The sequence below is a fragment of the Platalea leucorodia genome (assembly GCF_965183815.1).
Source record: "Platalea leucorodia genome assembly, chromosome: 1".
Lineage (NCBI taxonomy): Eukaryota > Metazoa > Chordata > Aves > Pelecaniformes > Threskiornithidae > Platalea > Platalea leucorodia.
The window spans coordinates 115863166-115884189 of record NC_138823.1 but is presented as its reverse complement, the minus strand read 5'-3'; the positions used below and the strand labels follow the sequence as shown (position 1 = coordinate 115884189).

At 41.9% G+C, this 21024-nt stretch overlaps 1 protein-coding gene across 1 annotated transcript in view; it reads left to right on the top strand.

Moving 5' to 3' along the window:
• AOAH (acyloxyacyl hydrolase) overlaps positions 1-21024 on the top strand; it is an 80188-nt gene that overhangs the window by 36997 nt on the left and 22167 nt on the right. The window contains exons 8-16 of the mRNA XM_082303718.1: positions 726-786; positions 1292-1362; positions 2596-2644; positions 3083-3131; positions 4286-4380; positions 12515-12606; positions 15000-15082; positions 19721-19757; positions 20785-20859. Coding sequence (XP_082159844.1) covers positions 726-786; positions 1292-1362; positions 2596-2644; positions 3083-3131; positions 4286-4380; positions 12515-12606; positions 15000-15082; positions 19721-19757; positions 20785-20859 — 612 coding nt within the window. The remainder of the gene's footprint in view (positions 1-725; positions 787-1291; positions 1363-2595; positions 2645-3082; positions 3132-4285; positions 4381-12514; positions 12607-14999; positions 15083-19720; positions 19758-20784; positions 20860-21024) is intronic.

Sequence of the window (21024 nt, the reverse complement as noted above, 5' to 3'; positions counted from 1 at the left end):
TCTACTTTTCTCCAATATGTTTGAGCATGGCCAGAAGTTTGTGGGACTAGATAGAGAAATTGCAAGATGAGACTCTGATCCTCAGTTAAACCATAAGGCCACCTGTGAATTCAGTGTGTATGGTCCTTCTTCATATTAAATCCACTTTTACCCTAAAAAATAAGCTTTTTTTTTGGGGGGGGGGGGGGGGGGTGTAGCTGCAGCCTGGTATGCAAACTGCAAATCTTCTAGACTGAACACAACAGGAGAGAGATGGTGTAAAGACTCGAGGGATGAATATGAGAAAGGGTATTTGCCATTTGTTTTTAACAGAAGGAGGAGATTAGTGTCCATCAGCATAAGGCCCCATTCTGCATCTCTTTCCCAGGTAGAAGGACTTCTGCCAGGCTGAGTGTAGTATTTATTTCCGAAAATTATAGTTACTTTTACCACAGATTTGATGTCCTAGTTTGTTTTAGAGACTGGAGGTTCAACAGTGCAGGCATACACGAGTCCTTCAGCCTCACCTCCAGAGCTCAGTCAGCAGACAGTGAAAGAAACCAGAATTTGCTCCTTTGGACAGAATCACTTTGCTGAAGTACAAGCACGGAGCTAAAATTGAATATGGAGCTGCGAATGACATGCCAGCTAATATCTATTCCGTACATTTTACCGTGGTTTTTTTCTATCTGAATAGGTTCCCTTCCATATGTTAATACTGCATTTGTTGGTTTTGTTTTTTACAGTGTCATAAAAAATAAATTGCCTTTTGAAGATTTTGATGGAGATAAATTTAGTACTTTCCCGGTAAGCAAAGCCTTTGCTTTGGTACAGTAATCCCTTGATAATGAGAATGTCTATGGGATTCATCCTACTTTCTGCAAAGCCTTATTCATTCATCTGAAAATAGGTATAGGAGTGAAGTGAATGGAGAGGATTTTTGTCATAAAAGGTGTTTTTTTCTGGATGAAAAAACAATCATTTATTTATGCCACCTGGGGAGATGCACACATAAAGCTGTGCTCCCTGCAGAAGCAAATTGCTCTGCTGCTGAGTGGTCTGTTTACTGAATTAATAAGAGGTGAAGTAAAGTCACATAAAAAAACCAAATTAAATTGTCAGCTTGTCTTATTTCTGCACCAAAGTGTGCAAGGTGTCATTTATTAAAGCTTAGCAAAGGGACTCTGGAATACAACCCATTTACTGGGTTTTATTCCTACACCTTGAGTTAGATTCTCATTTTAGATATTTTAAATTAAAAGTGCAAGAGTAATAATGAGCATCCTCTCTGTGTGCTTCTCCTGGCTTTCAGACGTTGAGAGGCTATCACTGGCGAGGCAGAGACTGCAACGACAAAAACACCACCGTGTACCCTGGCAGACGGTAAAGCTTTTAATTATTTTAAAAGCTTCCTAATAATTGTGGCTTCTTGAAGAACAAGCTCCATATTTGGTTTTGGCCATACTCTAAGAGACCACGTCACTGCTCATTGCTTGTTTTCACTGCGATGGAGATGAGAGGGGATGATTGAGACCAGGGATGGGGAGCATTAGCGTGAGGGGTGGTTCACAGGTTTCTTTCTTTTCTCTGAAGTGTCTGCAGCCAAAATTGGTCAAACAGGCCAAAGGTGGGGTGGGAAACCAAGCCACTGATGCTTACAAGCCTGATGGCCCTTGAGCTAATACAGGCTGTGCCTACTGTAGGGAGCAGCAGGGCAGGAGGGCAAAACAGTGGTGCTCATGGCTGGCTGCTGAGCTCCAGCATCCAATCCTCATGTTATGTTGGTGGAAACATAGAGCTAAATATGTGCCTTTCTAAATGAATATCTTCTGAGTGAATACCTCCCAGCTGCCCAAGCATGGGCTTCCATGCACACCCAAAATGGATAGCACAGCCAGTTGTAACAGCGTGGCCTTGAACAAGGTCCCCTGCTCTTGCTATTTTACCTTGTGCTCAAAATATTCTTTCAAAAGTAGAGCTCTCCTCTACTATGTGTTTGCTAAGAAGTTGTTAACCAGGACCATTTTTAAAGCCTAGGCATTAACTAGCTTGTGACTACATAAGCTGAGTTTAAGGGTGTGGGCTTGGGAGAATTATGGGCCATCGGCCTGGGCAGCACACCTGCATTAGCAGAGATGGGCTTACAGAGTCCACGTGTAGTGCTGGACTGAATAGATGGAGTCTCCTTGTAAAAGGGACCTGAGCTAATTACACTGTGTTATGGGCCAGAGGAAATCCTCATTACACGGCACTGAATTTGGAGTGAGGGGCTTGGCGGAGTTCAGTGAACATTTAAAAGAAAGGAAGAGGGCAGGGGAAAAGGGTCTGTCTTCTGCAAAAATCAATGCTATTCACTTCGCCTAAATGAATACGCAGACTAAAAGGGTAAGTTTCATTCAGCAACTTCCAGTATTAACTTGAAATTAATATTACATTTTGCTAGGAAAAATTGCCTCTCCTGGATTCAAAGGGGGAAAACTCCACCTTTCTGTGCAGAAAGGAATTCCTAATTATTGTATATTCTTAGTGAAAAATGGCACAAAGGATCTGATTTCCTCAAAAGCCCCTTTTGCTTTATTTTCTCTAACACTGTATATCCTTTTGTAACTGTTTTAGTCCTGATAACTGGGATGTGAAAAGTGACTCGAACTGCAATGGCATATGGGTAAGTAAATGAAGTTACTTTTTATACTTCCTTCCTGATTGCTGCTTCACTTTTTTCTTTCTTTTGAATTAGTCTGGAAATGTTTCCTTTTTATTTATTCTGGTTTATTAACTGATTTGGATTACTCGTATTTATTTACTGCCTTTGATATTCCAAGTAATAAAACTGTATTTATTAAAAAATAAGGAAACATAAGGGAAGCAGTTATGAGTGAATGTTGTTTATTGATGCTTATGATTATTTAAATTATAGCTGTTATAATTAATTTAAGTGTACATATACTTATTAAAATAATGTAATGGAAAGCATCATAATGATGATGCAGTGCTTCCTGCAGGCAAACATTCAAGAAGAACTGAATTCTCAGCCTCTGTTTTGCACGGCAATTTTTCAGGCGCTAGATAGATACTATCATCTGCCCCTTCTCTCCTCCAACAGGGTGTGGATCCAAAAGACGGAATTCCCTACGAGGAGAAATTCTGCAAAGGTAAATCTTTACAGTCAGTACAAGAAACAATGTGTCTTTTGTATTTATTTCATAAATATTATAATATTTTCATGGTCATTGCCAATGTAGGGAAAAGACAACAGGTTTTACAACTTCATGAGAAAGGTAAAATGGCAAAATTTTTTTTTTTTTTTTTTTTTTTTATCCTGAGGATGGTCAAAGATGAAACATGAAAAGCACAGGCTGATGGTAATTTCCCGTTAAAAGCCAGCTCAGTTATTAAGTTGAAATAGATAGATCAGGGACAGCAACAAACGGAGATGTCACCTCTGCATCTTCCGTGGTGCCTGAAGCCTAACGCAGAGGGATGGCCTTGGGATTCGGGAGAGCAGTTTAACATCCGTGTTTGTCCAGTTTGACCCGTTGCCATAAATACCGGCAATCATGCTGATACTTTTCCAGAGAAGGCCTTAAAGTGGTGAAGTAATGGCATCAGCTGATCTCCCCGACAGCAACGTGGGTGCCTGTGTATACACAGACGCACAAATAACACCCTCTCTGAACAGCCGTGACTACAGTTGCTGCTCACCTTGCCTTACATTTAAATCAGCATCCTAGGGATGAACCATTGCCTGGCAAGACTTTTCAACATTTTTAGATGAAAGGCACTGAACAAATGCTAAGTAACATTAATTATAAACCAGCCAGATTGTTCTAGCAGAAATACTCATATGAGTAGCACATCCACCACCCAGTTCTGTTATAAGGAGCTTTGAGCAATTTCCTGAGTAATCCGATTTCCCTAAATGTTTAAGTACTTTTTAATGCATATTCTAGGGTAGTAAAAATAAATGTTGGCTGCACAGCAGAGCCTCTGCTGAAATAACACATCCATCCTTGAATACAACCAGGATTTTTTCTGATTAGAAAGACCTCTCCCTGTTTTTCATGGCCAGTCCCTGGTTGTTGCTTTAGGGTTGTTGGCACATGCCTGATTGATAGCCATTTTTTGCTGCAGGTGGAGTAAAAATCCCATTGCAGGGTCTGAACATTTCAGCCACGTGAAGAGTGGTGTAGCCAGTCACCCCATGACTCCATCAGCTGCCATTGCTGTTGCTCTTTAAGCGTTGCTCTCCGTGCTCTGTTTTGGTTTGCTCTTTCTGCTCATGCGACTAACAAAATGCATTAATTAGGTGCGGACTCACAAGGGGTCGTGCTGTTGGGAGACTCGGCCGGCGCTCACTTCCACATCCCTCCCGAGTGGATGACCGTCACGCAGATGTCAGCGGTGAGGAATCATGTTCGGGTTGCCAAAACCACTATACTGCTGGTTGCCAAAGGGAAACAAGTGCAAAATGCCTCATTGCACTGGAATTTATCGTTATGGTCTCAACGTGTGTCAGTCCCCTACTGCAGCTGCTCTTCTGAAGATAAAAAAGCATAGCCCTGTGGTACCGCTGCTCCTCTGACATCTGTGCAATTGGGTCAGGGAACAGTTTGGCTTCGGTGGCCCAGTGCTGTGCCAGGGATGCAAACCAGGACATCTGGCTTTCCACACACATGCCTGCGGCTCAAGGAGACCTGTGCTGCCTGTGGGATCAGGCCCTGCTGTTAGCGGGCTTGTTGGTACGGCTCCTTGCTGTGCAAGTGTTGCAGAAGTGACCCTGCTGACAGTCCAGGAGCTTCTGTTTTAGGCATCTGGCTTTGAAATGATGGGTCCTGGATTGTTTTCCCTCTTCTGTGGCATATGTGAAAAAGGGCTTGTAACTCCAGCATTCAGGCTCTGAGGCTTGTTGAACAACTACATCTGCAGGTGTTTGAGGGTCATCCAAGGGTTTATAATGGACTTGTCCTAAAGGGAAGAGTTTCTGTAGTGACCATAAAATATCACTACCACACTAATGTCTATCTTTGGGCAGTATCCCAGCATTTCCCATTTTCAAACAACAACAAAATGTGCCTGACTGGGAATGATGCTGAGCCTCAACTGTTGCAGTTCACTGGCGTGGAATGAAATAATTGAGGGGAAAACATCATTCCAGCAAACCGCAATTGCAGGGTGGAGACAAATGTGCAGGTATGCTCCTGTCCTTCGCTGTTGTTTCCTATCCCGAGCCGGTGTCACTCCCTAGCCAGGGAGGACTGTGCGTTGTCCTTCTCTGCACAAGAGTCTGTTGCACGGGGGTGAGCAGATAGATCGTCAGTGCCCACCTTCTTTGGTGAAAACCTGCTACACCTCCAATGGCTCCTGTAGAAGAAGGATATGGACATTTTCTGGAGAACAATACTTGTTCCAAAATGTCAGTAGTTGGAGGTCTGAGAGTTTCATGTATTTTCCCACTTTTGCTCCCAGAGCTAAGCTGATTTAAATGTTGCAGATTAGCAGTTGTTTTTCTTTGTTAAACGTTTATGAGCAACGATTAAACGAATGACACTGATGACAGAGCTGATGATGAGCATAATAAATTACCACTAATGAGAATTGAGATTATCTTGTCTAATAAAGATGGTAATAATACTGATGGTGATGATGATTCTGTAAGTGACGCTAGTAGCAGAGCCGTGTAGGCAAGAAGAGTTTTAGACTATGTCAGCGTTTTTTTATCACTGTAATTAAGGTTTAGAAAGCATTTCTCTTGCTTGAAGCTTGCTGGTCCACTAGCTGGATGGGTCAAGGGCTGGTAATGGCACGCAGAGGCAGAAGCTTCAAGGTCGGGAGCTGGAGTGCAGATTATAAAGTGAGTTTTGATGGCACCTTGTTACTGTCTGATGGGTGTAGAGCAGCTTGCACAGGAAGGGAACTGGTGCTCTCTGTGTAAGGCCCAACAAATACATGCTTTCAGTGCTCAGCTCCATCTGGCCAGTGTGTGGGGAAGATCAAGGACTGGTTGGAAAGGGAGAAGTGGGCTGCTTTTCTTTGCAGAAAGGGTGACTCCAGGTTAGAGCTAGTACCCTGCACTGGGGCAAGGAGGGCAAAGAGAGATGTGTTCACTCTCTGACCTTTTGTAGTCACTCCACTCACAGTATATAAAATAAAAGGAGTTAAGGCATCACTGGAATTGGAGAAGCTAAAACACAATATATGAGTAAGTAAAAGAGAAGCCTGGACTTCACATGCAGACCCAGAGCTGTTGCAAGCCAGTCCCACGAGAGATCTCTCGTGCACCAGTACAAGGCACCAGGGCTGACATCTGTTCTAAGCCCAGTAAGGAATGGATGTATTAAGGTATTGCTTAAAATACCGCTTATTGGACCTAGCAGAAGAAGGTAAAAGAGGGTAGTATAGATAACCTTATGTCTCTTCAGACGCTGGGCACCCTGAGCTGGGCAGCGTCAGACAAACCTCTGACAGGGGTATGGCATGGTATGCTGGTAATGTAGATGAACTTGAAAAAGTCAGTTATAGCTACCCAGGGCAGAGCAGGGCTGGGCTAATGACCTTGCGGAAAATGCAGCCCTCCTACGGCTAGCTGAGCTCTACGGTAGTGCACTGCACAGCCGCCTGGGTGTCTGGGGTACGTGAGATTTGGGATAGGAAAGAACAGGTTCTTTTCTAGGACTGTTTGCAAGCTTTCCTACCAACCTAGCAAAAATACAGCAGTTAAATATTAATGCAGGGGTACAGAGATTTCAGTCGTATAAAAAAACCCCTAGTATCTGTGTTTAAGCTCTAGCAATAGTAAAAAGTTATTTAATTTGCAGCTCGCCTTAAGTAAGAAAGTTGTTGCCTGAGCACAAAAGTGCTAGCAAAAAAATTTCCGAGCTAATTCAGACTTTGTCTCTTCCTCTTGCTTGTCCTCTGTGTCTTGCTTTCTGTGTGCAGAATGGCAATAGCAGCAATTTATCTGCCTCGGGGTTGTGAAGGTGCAATACTGTTGTCTCTTGATGTGTAGTATTAAATACCACTGGCAAATATCCTTCATCTGTAGTTTAATTAACAAATTAATTGGCTTCAATCCTTTTTCAGTGCAAGGCTTTCCTCAAGGAGAATTTCTAAGCACATCCAGGTATGGTTTTCTGACCAGAGAGAGTGTGGAGAGTCTATGTCCTAATCTCACAGAAAACACCCTTAATCTGGGACCACAGCAAGAATTTGAAGATAGGGCTCTGAGAGGGGAGGGTAAAGCATTAGCCTCGTGTACCTGCTGCTCCCCCGTGCTGTCAAGACACTTTGCTTTGATTCTGCCAAAATTTCTTTGATAAGACACATAGAAAAATTAGTTTATCAAACGGTTTTCTCTACAGTCAATATTAGAGTCAGTTCAAAGCTTTAATTTCCATTTCAATGGAACCTCAACCCTCTACATGGAATTCCAAGTTGGACTTCACCCCCTGACCCCATCTAGGTTTTTTAGCATCTGTACAAGAAAAAGGTTGTGTATCTGTTAATTCAGATTTATTAAGTGTATTATTTTATTACTTTAATTTTTTTTATATTTTTACATATCTATTTTATATACTTTATATATTTCATATATTTCTTATTTATATTTATCCCTATACATGTTAACATATATAAGTGTTTACGTATACAAGTGTAAAGTAAAATTTACACTTGGTAGCAATGCTGTGGGCCCTTCTGTTGATCAGCACCACATCAGTGGCAGCTGTTAATACCTGTTTTAAAGCTAATTAGGTGGGGAAATACTTTTTCAGGAGAGATGCTGAAAATTTAGTTAAGAGGCTCTGCAGAATGGTTGCTTTCTCTGATTATGCTGCACAGAGTCTACCATGCAAAAAAGCAGTAATGATGAGTGAGGGAGAAAGAGAATGTGAATGAGAAATTTCCTCACTGAAGCAGGCTCAGGGTGTCGTTTGGGTAACTGGATGATTAGCACAGGCGTAACCAGATGGGTATTTGGGCTGAACAGCTTTGGAATTCAGATGCCCATGCCATTGTCTTGAAGACCGTTGTTGGGAAGCTGTTGTATACTGGATTTTGGATTTCCCGGTCTAACTGGGAACCTACTGCCCTCTTGGCATTGGCCTCTCACACAGTAATAACCAGCCATGTAGTCCAGTGCAGGGGGACATGCTCCTGTCATACATTCCATGTCAATGAATGCATCAAGTTGCATCATTCACTTGTCCCATATCAAGTCCCCTAGTGCCTTTCTGATCTTCCTGTTTTCTTAAACCTAAGTGACCAAATGCAGAGACCTGAATCATGTTCCTGCAGTCATCAAGGAGGCTGTTTTGGGGGCTGTTTGCAGGCACCCCCAGCCCATTTCATCTGTTGACAAGCCTGAGACGTGCGTTATATCAGAGTGGGTACTCATGTTTTCCAGTGGTATTTCCAAAGCCTTTACCTAGGAGCCAGTCACAAATACAGTTATCGTCCCTCTCAGAGTATGTTCTTCCCACAAAGAGCATATGGAGACACTACTTGGTGTGGAAAATGTCCATCACAAGATGGACACATCTTTGAAAGCTATAGCTCAAGCATCTTATTTCTTCAGTTAAAAAAACCCAAAACATCAAAAAAACGACCCCACCCTATGTAGCACTAGGGGAAGTTGCAGGTGCCTTGATTTTGAAGTTTTTGACCAACCTGGTACTGCTGAGTCCCAAAGTCTGCCCTACATGGATCTAGCTGAGGTGCAGCAAGACAGAGAAAATGATGTTGGGCCCATCACTGAGGATATCTGCCTGCATGTTCCTGCAGAGGCAGCCGAGTGCGTGGCTCTGTTCTTAACCTGCCATCGCTCCCGTAAAGCCCCAAACACCCAGAGTACAATTACAGGAAGAGAATTATACAGCTGTAAGAAGGGGTGAGTCAACTTTATTTTGGCTTTCTGCTTGTCAATAGGTTTTGGGTTTGCCAGGCTTTTCTTCTTTTAAAAGGTTCAGCAAGAATTGAGCTGAATGTTCAGTCCTTCGATCTGAAAATGTGGACACTAAAAATGAAGTGTAATGCAGTAGACATGCACTTTATGAGGTTTAGCAAAGCCGAAGAAATACTGGGTATTTTTTTGAGGTGGATGGGTTTTGCAGAAAGCTAATGTTGAAAACACCAGTGTGTCTAGCGATGGATATTGTGCTCCTGCTGCTCTGTCCATCTGCTTACAATTGACTTCCAAATAGCTACTAAATGCAGCATTTTTCTGTTATGTGTCTGGGATAGAAGCTTACTTTCAAATCTCATTTTAGAGGCAATTTTATCTGGAGATAAAAGCACTGTATTTATAAATGTGCTGGAAATTATACCCTTTCTAGGAAGATGCATTTTAAAACCCTTGGATCTCTATTTCATGCTGAATAAAGAGAAAAATAAATCCCGCATCTGTCTGTAATCCAGTAAATATCTATTTGCCCACAAATTCAAGGGGTTCTTAGGTTTCATTAAAGTAACTGTTTCATACTGTATATTTCCTATTAAAAGAATTCAGCTTTTCTTTAAGTGAGGGTTCAGGATGTCCCAAACACTTATCCCACTGACTTCTTTTTTTGCATCAGTAGAAAAAACAGGAGTTTGATCTGTGAAAATCTTATTAAAAACATTCTCTAACTTCCCTCTAAATCCAGTGAATTGCAGGCAAGTTTCTCCCAGCTAGTATTGTGATGACTAAGAAGCTGCATTTTGGGGAAAATAAGGTAATAATTTTGCTAATTTCAAACCTATGTCCCTTGCAGCTTTACAGAGTCGAAATGCCATACATGCTTTTTAAAAAGATAGGCTGTGCTTTCCTCAAGAGCTCTAAGGCTTACTTATTTGTATACTTAGAATAAGAAAGTTGTCTGTGGTACTTAATGCTATCATGAGGATTTGAACAGCATTAAAGTCAGTATAAAAACAAGTACCCAGTTCCCCTTCAAATTAAGGGATACTTCAGTGCTTTGGGGGTTTCTGGGACTGGCATTTCTAAAGGCTTATATGAGCATTAGGTTTCCAACACCCTTTTGTGTTCTGATTTTGAAAACTTTTTGCCATAGCAACCCTGAACCTTCTTCCATTTAAGTGCAGCTTGGCATGTGTGCGTTTAGCATCATCCATGGCTTAGGAGGTGAGGACATTCCTTCAAAATGAGACCTATCTAGAGCATTTGAGGCTAAAATATGGCATTTGAAGCTAGGCTGGAATAACTTTCTAATCATCCTCTGCTAAAATCTGGCATGTAGGCTGAAGCATGGTTTCTCAGCCAGAATAGTCTAGAGAATGGTATTTAAGCAAGGCTGTGCTCAGAAGAGTTTTAAGCTAAAAGTCAACATAGATCCACCTCTAGAGTGGGACACATTTGCATCTGAGACTAAGTGAAACGCAGTCTGTTAGACCATGCTTTCCAAACTACATCACTGCAGAGTTCAAGGTCTAGCATTCTTCTGAAATTTCCATTAACTACTCATCTTCACCCTTCGGTCCTGAAATATCTTCAACAGTCTGGCTTTAAGTGCTTTGCTGGAACAGTGTCAATGCTAAACGTATATACAGTTTTTAAATGCAACTATAATTCTGGGCTCAAATATTCCTTTCCAAACCAATTTGCAACTCAATTAGGTTCTGGCTAATTCATATTTAAGCTAAGTTTGCAGAGAAAAAAAAAAAAAACAAAACAGTTAAAAATTATTGGGAATTGTCCAATGAAAATATTGTTTTGGAGTGCCAACAGGAAATAATGAGAGGATTGGTCATAGGAGGATTTGTTTTAAAAATATTTAATAATTTTTTGAGCTCTTTTTATACTCTTATATGCTGTGGCTTATAAGAGAACATATCTATAGTTTGTTCTATGCTAAGTGACTATTTCAAGATTTCTGTCACTTTAATGCAAAGCTACGAGGAGGCAAATACTGCAAATGGCCAAGCCATACTGTACTCCCCCACTTCTGCTCATAACTGCGCCCTTGGATTAAGCACTTGTCTGCACATGAAACTATCAGATTTGAAGAAGGCAGATTTGGAATTTCCCTCCAGTCTTAAAAAAATAATCATTTCTATATATATGTGTATACATATATACAGAGACACACAAGGACACATAGATGTATGTGAGAGAGACGGAGAGAACTAACTGAAAGATAATTAAGCCAGACCCATTTTCACCTTGGTAACTAACAAAGATCTACTGTAAGTAGGTCAAATATGCTGTTACATGCTTTAAACTGGCATCTGCTGTGCATTAGGCTTCTCAGAGCTTGGCTTCAGGATTTCTTCCCCTCGACAACCCTCCTTTTCTCACCTCTCCTCCCCTTTCCCTGCATCTCCCCCCATCCTCTTACAGTCAAAACCTGTAGGCATATACTCAAACGTAGCTCCCATTCACCTAAATGATAATTTTCTGGGAATGACGAGTTGGTGGGGACCACAAGATTCAGCTCGTCTGTGGCTCCTCAGTTACCTCTGACCCTCCTGGAGAAAAAATTATGCACCTGCTTGCTGTTTATAGCAGTGAGGGTTTAAGGAAACCCCACAATTGCTTGAAAAGAAAATGAAGCTAATAAATTACATGGATTAAACCAGCCTGTAAGTTCTCTGATTTTATGTTTTGACCTTCTTTTGGTCATTACCTTTTTCATCAACAGTTTTTCAGTATGAGCACACTGGATTTATGCATTTGTCTTTGCGAGCATACCCCAGACTAGGAGAAGCTGAAAATTTACTCCATGTTCTCGTCCTTCTGAGGTGCCGCAATTTCTCGAGGCCATTTTTCTCGCCTTTCCTGATTTTTGACACATTCAGAAATCAAAGTGGAAATGAACAGGGCACTGTGTTTTGAATGTGCAACAGGGCTTGCATCTGCATCGAGGCTTTCGCAGAGGCAGTCGCTTAAAAAAAGCGTTAGGGACTAATACCAGCAAAAGCAGAGAAGGGTAAAGGTTGCATCTATTTGCGTGGGAAGGTTATGGCAGACCATGTGTTTTTCTCCCTGGTCCCCGCTGTGCTCAGGGGCCTTTCTGACTCTGTTGCTTCAGTGCTGTCCCCAGAATTTGCAGTGAGGACCAGGCAGAAGTTTTTAGGGGGCTGGATGCTTGCAGTTCATCCTGCTGAAGAGGACAAGGGAGCTTTGAGTGAATTTGACGTTATCCCTCTGCTGTATATGCTGGGGACATCATGCTGTCATCTCTTCCTGTGCCCAAGGAGACCCACCTTTGGACAGGACAGATGCCGCAGTGAATAGCTGCTGCCTTGGTGGTCTGCATCTGCAGTACGTGCTCTGTGTCAGGAGTTTTGGGCTCATCCAGAATTAAAGGGCACCAGGAGATGTGATTCAGATATCTCTTCTGCTTTTCCTTCCTCCATCTCTTGATAAGTCCGTCTTACAAGAGTCGACCTTTTAAGTATATGCATAAATGATTACCACTACAGCTATAGTTACAATTGCTGCTGTCCAGCTAATGCTCCAGCTAAGAAGTGCTCGAGTTTACTGAAAAGAATTTTTGTCTGTCAGGGTAACACCATGTTGATTTCAAAATTTCTCTTTCAGAAATCATTTGCTAATCTCCCAATGGCTTTCACCGACGAGCTTGACTGGCCCCAGTTCTCAGAGATCACTGGATTTCTGAACTCCACCATCGGGTAAGCCAACAGGCAGGGTGGCCAAGTCATAGCAAGTCTCAAGGTCCCTCAAAGCACAGCAAGAAAAAAAAAAAACAAAACAAAAAAAACCCAAAACCAGTGCTTGAAAGTAAAGATAAAAATGCTAGTCAGCTCTGCTTCTGCTTTTTCTAAAATCAAGATTGACACTGGATCTAGGGATTTTTTAAAATCTTTTAAATATATGCACAGTACGCTAGCCCAGTCTTCCTAAAATTCAGGGTAGTTTTTAGAGCTGGTCAAATTGTAATTTAGAAGGAGGAAAAAACCGAAGAAATGAAAAACAAACTTGCTTTTTTCAAAATTCTGGGGCAGAGAAAAGGGCAGCATTACTGAAACTAACAAAAATCAGCATTTTCCTTTTCTTATTTTTTTTTCTCTTTCCCTCATCCTCCTGTTTCCTTTTTGCTGCTGAAACAGTGGAAGAAATGGTAATCCCAGGGTTATTTCATGGTGTTCCCTTTTTTGGGGCAATCTTTCTTCCCCTTTCTTTTTTCACATTGAGAAGGAAGTAGCAAAAGAAGAATTTGGAAGTGCCTGTGACCTAATGTACTGTGTTACATTGGGTCATGTGGATGGGGAAGGATACAGGGATAGATGGAAAAAAAAGAAGTCTCTGCCAGAAGGGAAGGAAAATAAAGTCCAAACACAAAGAAAACACCTTGAAATGCCTGCAGCTTTAACTGTGAAGTTAAAAAAAATATTCATAATTTTGTTAATCATCTTTCTGGCCAGCATTAAGAGGCCCTTGACTCTTGCTGGAACTGCAGGATACAATCATCAACAGTGCCTGGTCTGGCCTGAGTTTCAGATAATTTTTATTTTGTATGTCTAAGATAGGTCATGAATATAGTGAAATGCCAAACCAAGCATGAGTCAAGCCTAAAGAGGCTCTCTACCAACAGAATTTAAAAATTGGCAGAATTCTTTTCCAGGAAAAATATCTGTACACTTGTACTTTTTGCTTCCTTTTTCTCCCTGTGCAAAAACTATGCTCTCAGCCTCAGCTACCTTCACACAAAGTGTGTTTTAAAGTGGTATACTACTTGACAAGCCAACAGAGAAGATCTATGCAGCCTCTTCTTTCAGTCAGCAGCAAAACCACCCTTTAAAAAGCTGTTACAATGTCCAGCTACTCAATACACAGTTTTTAACTGGGCTCCAAAGAATGTGAAGTTCACAAGTGATCAGAGCTTAGTATTGACCCTGAAGTTGTCAGTGATAGGCCTTGGATCAGTGTTCAGTTTTTAATCTCTTTTTTAATCTCTTCCACATCTGGAAGAAAGAGAAGAAGGACTGTTTGGGACTTCAAGGCATTTTTAAGAGAAGTAGCTCAAAATCTCACACCACAAAGACTAAGTGTGGTGGAGACTGGTTGGCAATGTGCAGTGGGAGGCTCCCATTTACTCCCAGCCTGCAGAAATAGAGAGGCAAAGTGATGCAGTCCGTGCTCGTCTTTCCCACCCCCCCAATGGGTGAACAGGGGCACCACTTTTTAATATCTTCTGACCAAGAAGGTCCGTTTTCTTCTCCTCGTCCGCCCTCCCGCTATGCTGAAAACCAAAGAGCTCGGGTGTTTCTTGTGTAGCCCATTGCACGGTGACTGGTTGATGTTATCATGCGTTTCTATGTAGGTAGTGTACTTTTTATTGCTGGTTTCAAAACTTATTGTTATCTTCTGTTTCTCTGCATTCGTCCAAGTTTGCTGTTCTTAAGCCATGGTATTTGTTACCTGATTCCTTTGGTGTCTAATTTCAAACACAAAATTAGCAGCCCTGATAGAGATGACCATGTACTCGTGGCTGGGAGCATGGTCTTCTCATCAGCTTCCCTTTGGGCTGTTCTCCTTTTCATTTGCATTTTCATTTTTCTCAGCAGCGAAAAGTAAAGGAGAGAACTAATCACAATCAAGCATAACCTGTTTTCAGATCAATCCATCCAAGATTTATGGCATTGGGAAACGAATGCCCTGCCAATATTTCTTCTTTTTTATTTACTGTTCCATAACAACCAATTGAAAAGTCAATTAGTGAGCAATCAACAGGATTGTTTTGATAAATGAAGTATAACAAAAAGGTTTTTAAACACCTTATCTGGACGACCAGGATAAAAGCATCCTGGATGGAACAATTTCAAATAAACTCTCCATCAATTTGTAGTTTCTGAGAGGATATGTTGGCTTCCATTTTAGGCCACCCTGTTCAAGATGAAAAAGATTTATGACCACAAAAAGGAGAGACGGTGCAATAGAAGTATATACGTAACTGGGGCATGGAGTTGTTCAGAGACAAGAACATACTTCATTTTTAATATCAGCTGTGTTTTCACCAGTATTACATGAGTTTAGCAGCTTGCATTTTCTTGATTTGTTTCAGAGGCTGGACAGACTCTCTGTATCTACGTTTACGCAGGAGAAATCGCTGCAATCACAGAGACTTACAGAACATTTCCCAAAATGGTATGTTAAGTTTTTTTACTTTTTTTTTTTAACCTTACTAGTCTGATATACTTGATGCTGCATTAATGAACATGATGCTGCATTAATGAACATCTTTTAGAATCAAATAGAAACCGCTTCTTAATTACATACGTTTCTTATGGAAAAATAGAGAACAGCACTTATTTACTTAACTCAGCGCCTTTTCTTCTGGCTCTGAGTAGGGAGGTGTGTGGTTTGATCACTTTTATCCATGCACAGACTAAGAATTTCCACTGGGCTAAAAATGAGTGTAGCCCACTGTAACTCTATGGGGGATTTTTTTGGCCATGGCCAAAAGGGGGGATTTAGAGGGATATCGCTAGCAGTGATGGGGCTAAAAGGTCTGCCCTTCCATCTCCTCTGGAAGCTGTGGCGTGGTCCCTGTTTGTTTGCACCCCCCTGCTCTGCACTGCCGCGGGGGATGCCGGGAGGGCCCTACGCTGCACCCCACAGTAGCACAGGGGACTCACAGGGCTGCCACACGGGCAGGCAGAGTGGGCACAAAACAGTCATCAGTCTCATAGCAAGGGTGTCCAGTTCATCTCAGTACCTGATACCCTATTACCTTGTTCTGCTCTCTTTACATTAATGGGGGTTGTACTTTCTGCTCTTCCTTTTCCCTAATTCCCTCATAGACTTTTAAGAAAAAAACCTCTCACTGTGTGCATCGTTCCTTTTTCTCTCCACTTCACATGTCTCCTTTCCACTTACATTACAGACACCTGCAGGATATAAAAGGAGGTGAGCCTATGTCAGGGCAAAAGACTCTAAAGAAAATTGAGAAGGGAATTTAAAAAAGGGAAAAATTACAAGTGACAGAAAAATCCCAGGATATCTTCCCTCAGTATCTTCTCTTAATCATTGCACTAACACCGCATTGTAGAGGTTTGCTTTTATTGCCTCACTTGGCTTAATAGTTTCCCCGAATGGAAGGAATTAAATGGCCGCCTTCAGTGTCAGTAAAGCAAAAAGCTGGCCACCAATCTGACCTAGCCCCACCTGGGACAACTTAACCTTCCTCTGAAAATGATGCTTCACAGCCCCACATACATGCAATGAGAGGATGAGACACTGGAGATGCGGTTCTGATGGGGGGAGCATGCAGCCAAGAGCTGGAGCCCAGGGATGGCAAGCCAAGCTAGGGGCTGAGAGCAATGCTCGTCTCCAGCCCCCCTACAGAAGCAGCAGTGCTGTGTCAGAGCTCAGCACGGAGGGACTTTTGCCCATTGCCCTTCTTGGGACATGCATCTTCACCCTAGAGGAAAGCTTCCCGAGCCTCCATGCTAGCAGGATTTCTGCCTTCCTTTTCTTAAAAAAATCCCATTATCCCCTGGAGATGGTGGACCCTTCCCTCCTGTGCAGCTGGCTGCAGGGTAGGGTGCTCAGCCAGGGCCAGGGAGGGTGCCCGTCAGCTCTCCGTGTATGTTACCCATGTCCCATGAATACATTCACATCAGAATTGCTGACATTCATTTTGGGTGACCAGCTTTGCTCACCAGGCACCCCAGAAGACGCTTGGTATATGAGATATAGGTTAATAATTTGTAACAAATCTGTTCTATGCCACCGTTACTGCTTTCAGCTTGTGGTTGCACAACAAGCAGCTCACAGTCCTAATCAATGTTTTCCATTGAAGTGGCTTGCTGAACAGTTTTCTACAGGTAATTTTTATGGGTTCATTGTTTTCAGTATGGTTTTGGTGGCTTGCCTTCCAGCAGCTTCACACAGGTTGGTAGGCCATGTGCTATTTCTGGTTTTTGACTGGGTGAGTGGGATGCTCAGGTGTGAGGGCCGGGCATGAATGGTTAGGTGTGGAGTTAGAAAGTTCTTCTAAATGTTCTCCAGCACTTGTTGAAGATCCCTTGTTTTGATAGAAGCAGCCTAATAGTAAAATCAGTTGCTAGAATATTCCAAAAAATCATCAGATAAACATGGTGAAAGTGAATACCCTCAGAATTTCTAAATAATTACAGAACAATCTTGCAATTGTCATCCATGTTTTGCAGGACATACTTGGATAATGTATGCTACTTCAAAACATAGATATTGTATATTCCTTTGCCATTTGTAGTCTGATCTGTCTCTTGGGGATTCTTGCCTTTGACCAGAAAAATTAGGCCTTGTTAACACATGCTGTGGCTCACTGAGCCATCAGGCACCAGATATCTCACACTGGCTTCAAAACCAGTTAAGAAATAATAATTTTTTTCTTTTTTTTCTTTGTCTGTCTTGGAAATTCTAGTTCATTTGGGGAAAACCAGTGACTTTTTTCTTTGCACCGTTACATTTCCAATTGCTTTTACAGCATAAGGGAGCAAAAGATTAGAAGGCAATAAGCCATTCTTGCCCACGCAGCACTTCTGGTGCTATCTGGACCCAGGCTCTTCCAGTGCACATTAGTGCTGCTCCTTGTCAGCCACACAAGGTCTAAGAGCAAGAAAATCAAGAAGTGCAGCTCAAGTATTCCACAGTTTATGAAATCTGGGGTTGCTCACAAGTGGAAGCAAACCCAACCCTCACTCCTCAACCAAAACTAAAAAACCCCACCTGTCTGAAAATGTTTGGAAAGCAACAGAGAGGGGGGCAGGAGAGATCCAGGAATAGCTGCCAGGACATTCAACAGCGTAAGGGTAACTGTTCTGCCTCATCTCTTTTTCTCTCTTGAGTGTTTTCATCACAGATTGCATCCTCTTTCACAAAAACTTTCTTAAAGACTCGATTTACCCATGAAAACGGTTCTCTAAAAAAACCCTTCATTTTCTTGATGTATTTACTTGATTTGTAAATGTGCTAATGCTTTCCACAGAGCTGCTTATAACTACCTACGCTCGTAGAGGTAATACATACCCAAGAACAGCTTCTTACTTTTTTGTAAATACATTTTTGATTTCTAGAGATTCCAACAGTTTATTTGTGCTGGAGCTTCAGCCGCAGTCCAGGGAGCCATGCGGCAGAATAGCTTAACCGAGGGGTGTTGAACTCTAGCTGAAAGAAGAGCTAATAAACAGAAAAAAACCTGCCAGTAGTTATGTTCCAAGCCATATTTTCTAAGGATTTTGTGGGGCTCTTATTCTGCTGAAAAGAGCTTCTCAGCAGAAGGGCTGGATTTTGAATGGACCAGCAACCCTCAGGAGAGAAGCAGCAGACAGATGTATTCATTTTTAGCTTGGAAGAACTGGATTATTTAAAGCATAAAGGATCCCTTGATATATGCGGTTGGCATCACTGTGAGAGATAGTAACAAAGGCACAACTATTAAAATGCAAAGTGTATTATTGCAACCTTAGGGGTTTATCTCTTAGATCTTTCCCCTATACCAATCCAGCAGGGATTTAATGATGTTCCGTCCACAAGTTTCCCCCCAAGAGCTGCGGGGAAGACAGGATTTGCTCCTCAAAGCAAGCTTCAGAGGCACAATGCAGAAAAGAGGAGAAGAGAGAGAGACCAGGGATGAGCTGAGCAAAGAATAGAGGGAGGGTAATACAAGAGGAGAAGGAGAAAGAAAAGAGGAGAGAGTGAAAATACTGCAAAATAAAAGCAAGCACAACCTGTAGGGCCTGCTTCTGTGAAGTTTATGTTGCTGTGAGGTACGCTTCTTGCAGTCAGAGTCCTAGTCTAATCTTGAACAAAGCATAAAGCTTTTTTTGGCTCCTCGTTTGCTATCACTCTTGCACTGCAGGTGATGGAGTTTGATTTGTGCGCTGTGGATAGTTAAGATGTATATGCATAGCCTTTAAAGCCCTACTAGTAAGTTTTATGCATAAAAACTTTCCTAATTGGGAATGCTTTTCTCCTTCAAGATATAAATGAAAGATTATAAATGCTCACAGATGCTTAGGTGTAGCTAGCTCTTTTCCTGGAGGAGGACAGACTTACATCCAACCATTTGGGTGAATTGCGATTGAAATGCAGATCTTCTTGGGAGGGGTGCAGCTGACCTAATACTATTTTTCGTAAGTCTGACACTCATGGGGAGAGTAATGCAGACAACCAAATGTTGGTGTCTAGTGCTATTTAAGATGCTTTACAGTATCTTTCCCACTTCCAGCTGCCTCTCCAGAAGTGCACAATCTCTCAGGCATCCTGTGTTGTATCTGCCAGCCCTGCTGCAGGTGCCTTGGATACTCTGGGATGTCAAAAATGGCACTTGGTGCCTATGTTTAGGACCTGAATCAGTCCCAACGTGGTATGGCTGTGAGACACTTACTCTCAGAAGAGTGAGAACAGTTCCCTTTGCAATTTATAGGGAAAGTTAAAAGTAGATCGACTGTTGACAAGTCAGGTTGGCTGGTTTACAAGAGACTACTATGTTCAACAGATGGGAAGAAGCTGCCAGATCTGGATTAAAAGCCAGATCCAAACAACCCAGCGCTTAAAAGTGCTGGATTTTCTGCAGTCTGAAGTGTGGGACTCAGGTAAGCAGCAGTAGGTCCCTGGATATAGCTTTACTTCCTAATGCTGGCACCCAAAAAAGTTACAGAGATGACTTGTTCCATTTTTATTTTTAATGTTTCTGCATTCTTGGAAATATGCAGTGAAGTTGGGTTTTGCGCTTCATTTTGTTTGTCACTATAACCATATTGTACTATTTCTCTTGTTCCCACTACGTGTGATCAGGTGGTTATTCAGGAAACCTCCTCTATTTAATAAAAAGGTGAGTGTTTAATGGGATTTGAATGGTGACTGGGGGTACAGAAGTGTTGCTGGAGCCCTACTTCTTCAAAAGAAACAAGCAAAGCACTGTAAGGAATGTATTATCCACAAGTGTCCTAAAAAGGACAGGTTCCCTTGGCCACTGTGCTCTGAAGTGCTGGCTGTTTCTTCTCTGGTGTAAATATTCATCAACAGAAGAAAAACTGTTTTAAAGTGTGGATGTCACCATCTCCAGGGACTTGATCTTGGCCCAGTTAAGCCAATGGAGCATTTCCAGTGATTTTAGGGAAGAGACTAAGCCTTTCCCTAAATCTGTGCTTTGTGTCCCCCTAACTGCATTACTCCTGGTTTGTAGCAGTGTCGACAGACATGGGCAGGTCCACTGTGTTATCTCCACATGGACATGATTGAGTAGCTGCTGGATAGTGAGAGGCAGTAACTCTCCTTTTCAGATGAATTTGGGTGGTCTGTGGGGCAGCTGGGTTTGATTTAGTTTGCTTGATGCTAATATAGTTCTCATCCTAAGGGATTTATTGTTCTGTCCTCCACAAAAAGTAGCAATGAATCCTTGACCTTTGGCACTGAACTTCAGACCACATCCTGATTTGATCTTGAGCCCAATCCTACACGTAAACTTGGTTGTCAGCCAAACATAGTCGTCTTCTCCTATCTCTGATTAAAAACTTCCCATCTTGATTTATGTCTTTGCCCCGAAATGAAACTACTTGATTTGGCTTCTGAATAATACAAAGAAGATAGAAAGCCAGCAGGAAAAACAATGAAAAAGGCAAGTTTATGAGGGGCAAAAGGAAGAAGTGAAAAAAAACGATATTTAAGAAACTTTACTAAAATACAAAACTGTAAAAAAAACTCGAATAAAACCCTTTCCCAGACGTAGAAGCGTAGTCATCTGAGCATTGGCCAAATCTAAGGGAGCTAATTCCAAATGTGATCTCATACAAGCATGGTGTGTGATTGACACTGAGAATGTATTTCCCCATTAATATAGCTGCGTATTTATCTTTTAGCTTGGCCAGAAACCAGCTGTTGGACAATCCAGCCATAGTTATCTATGCTACAATTGGGAATGATGTCTGCAATGGGTAAGGTGTAAACCGAATTAACATTTATAGTACCATAAATTTGACTTCTTTAGAGTACTGCTGGCTGCTTGGACATTTATGTCTCATTGCTTTGCACTTCCCCATGACGGCATTTTTCTTTGCAATTAGTCTGTGCTTCATTCTTATTTTTCTGCTGGAAATACT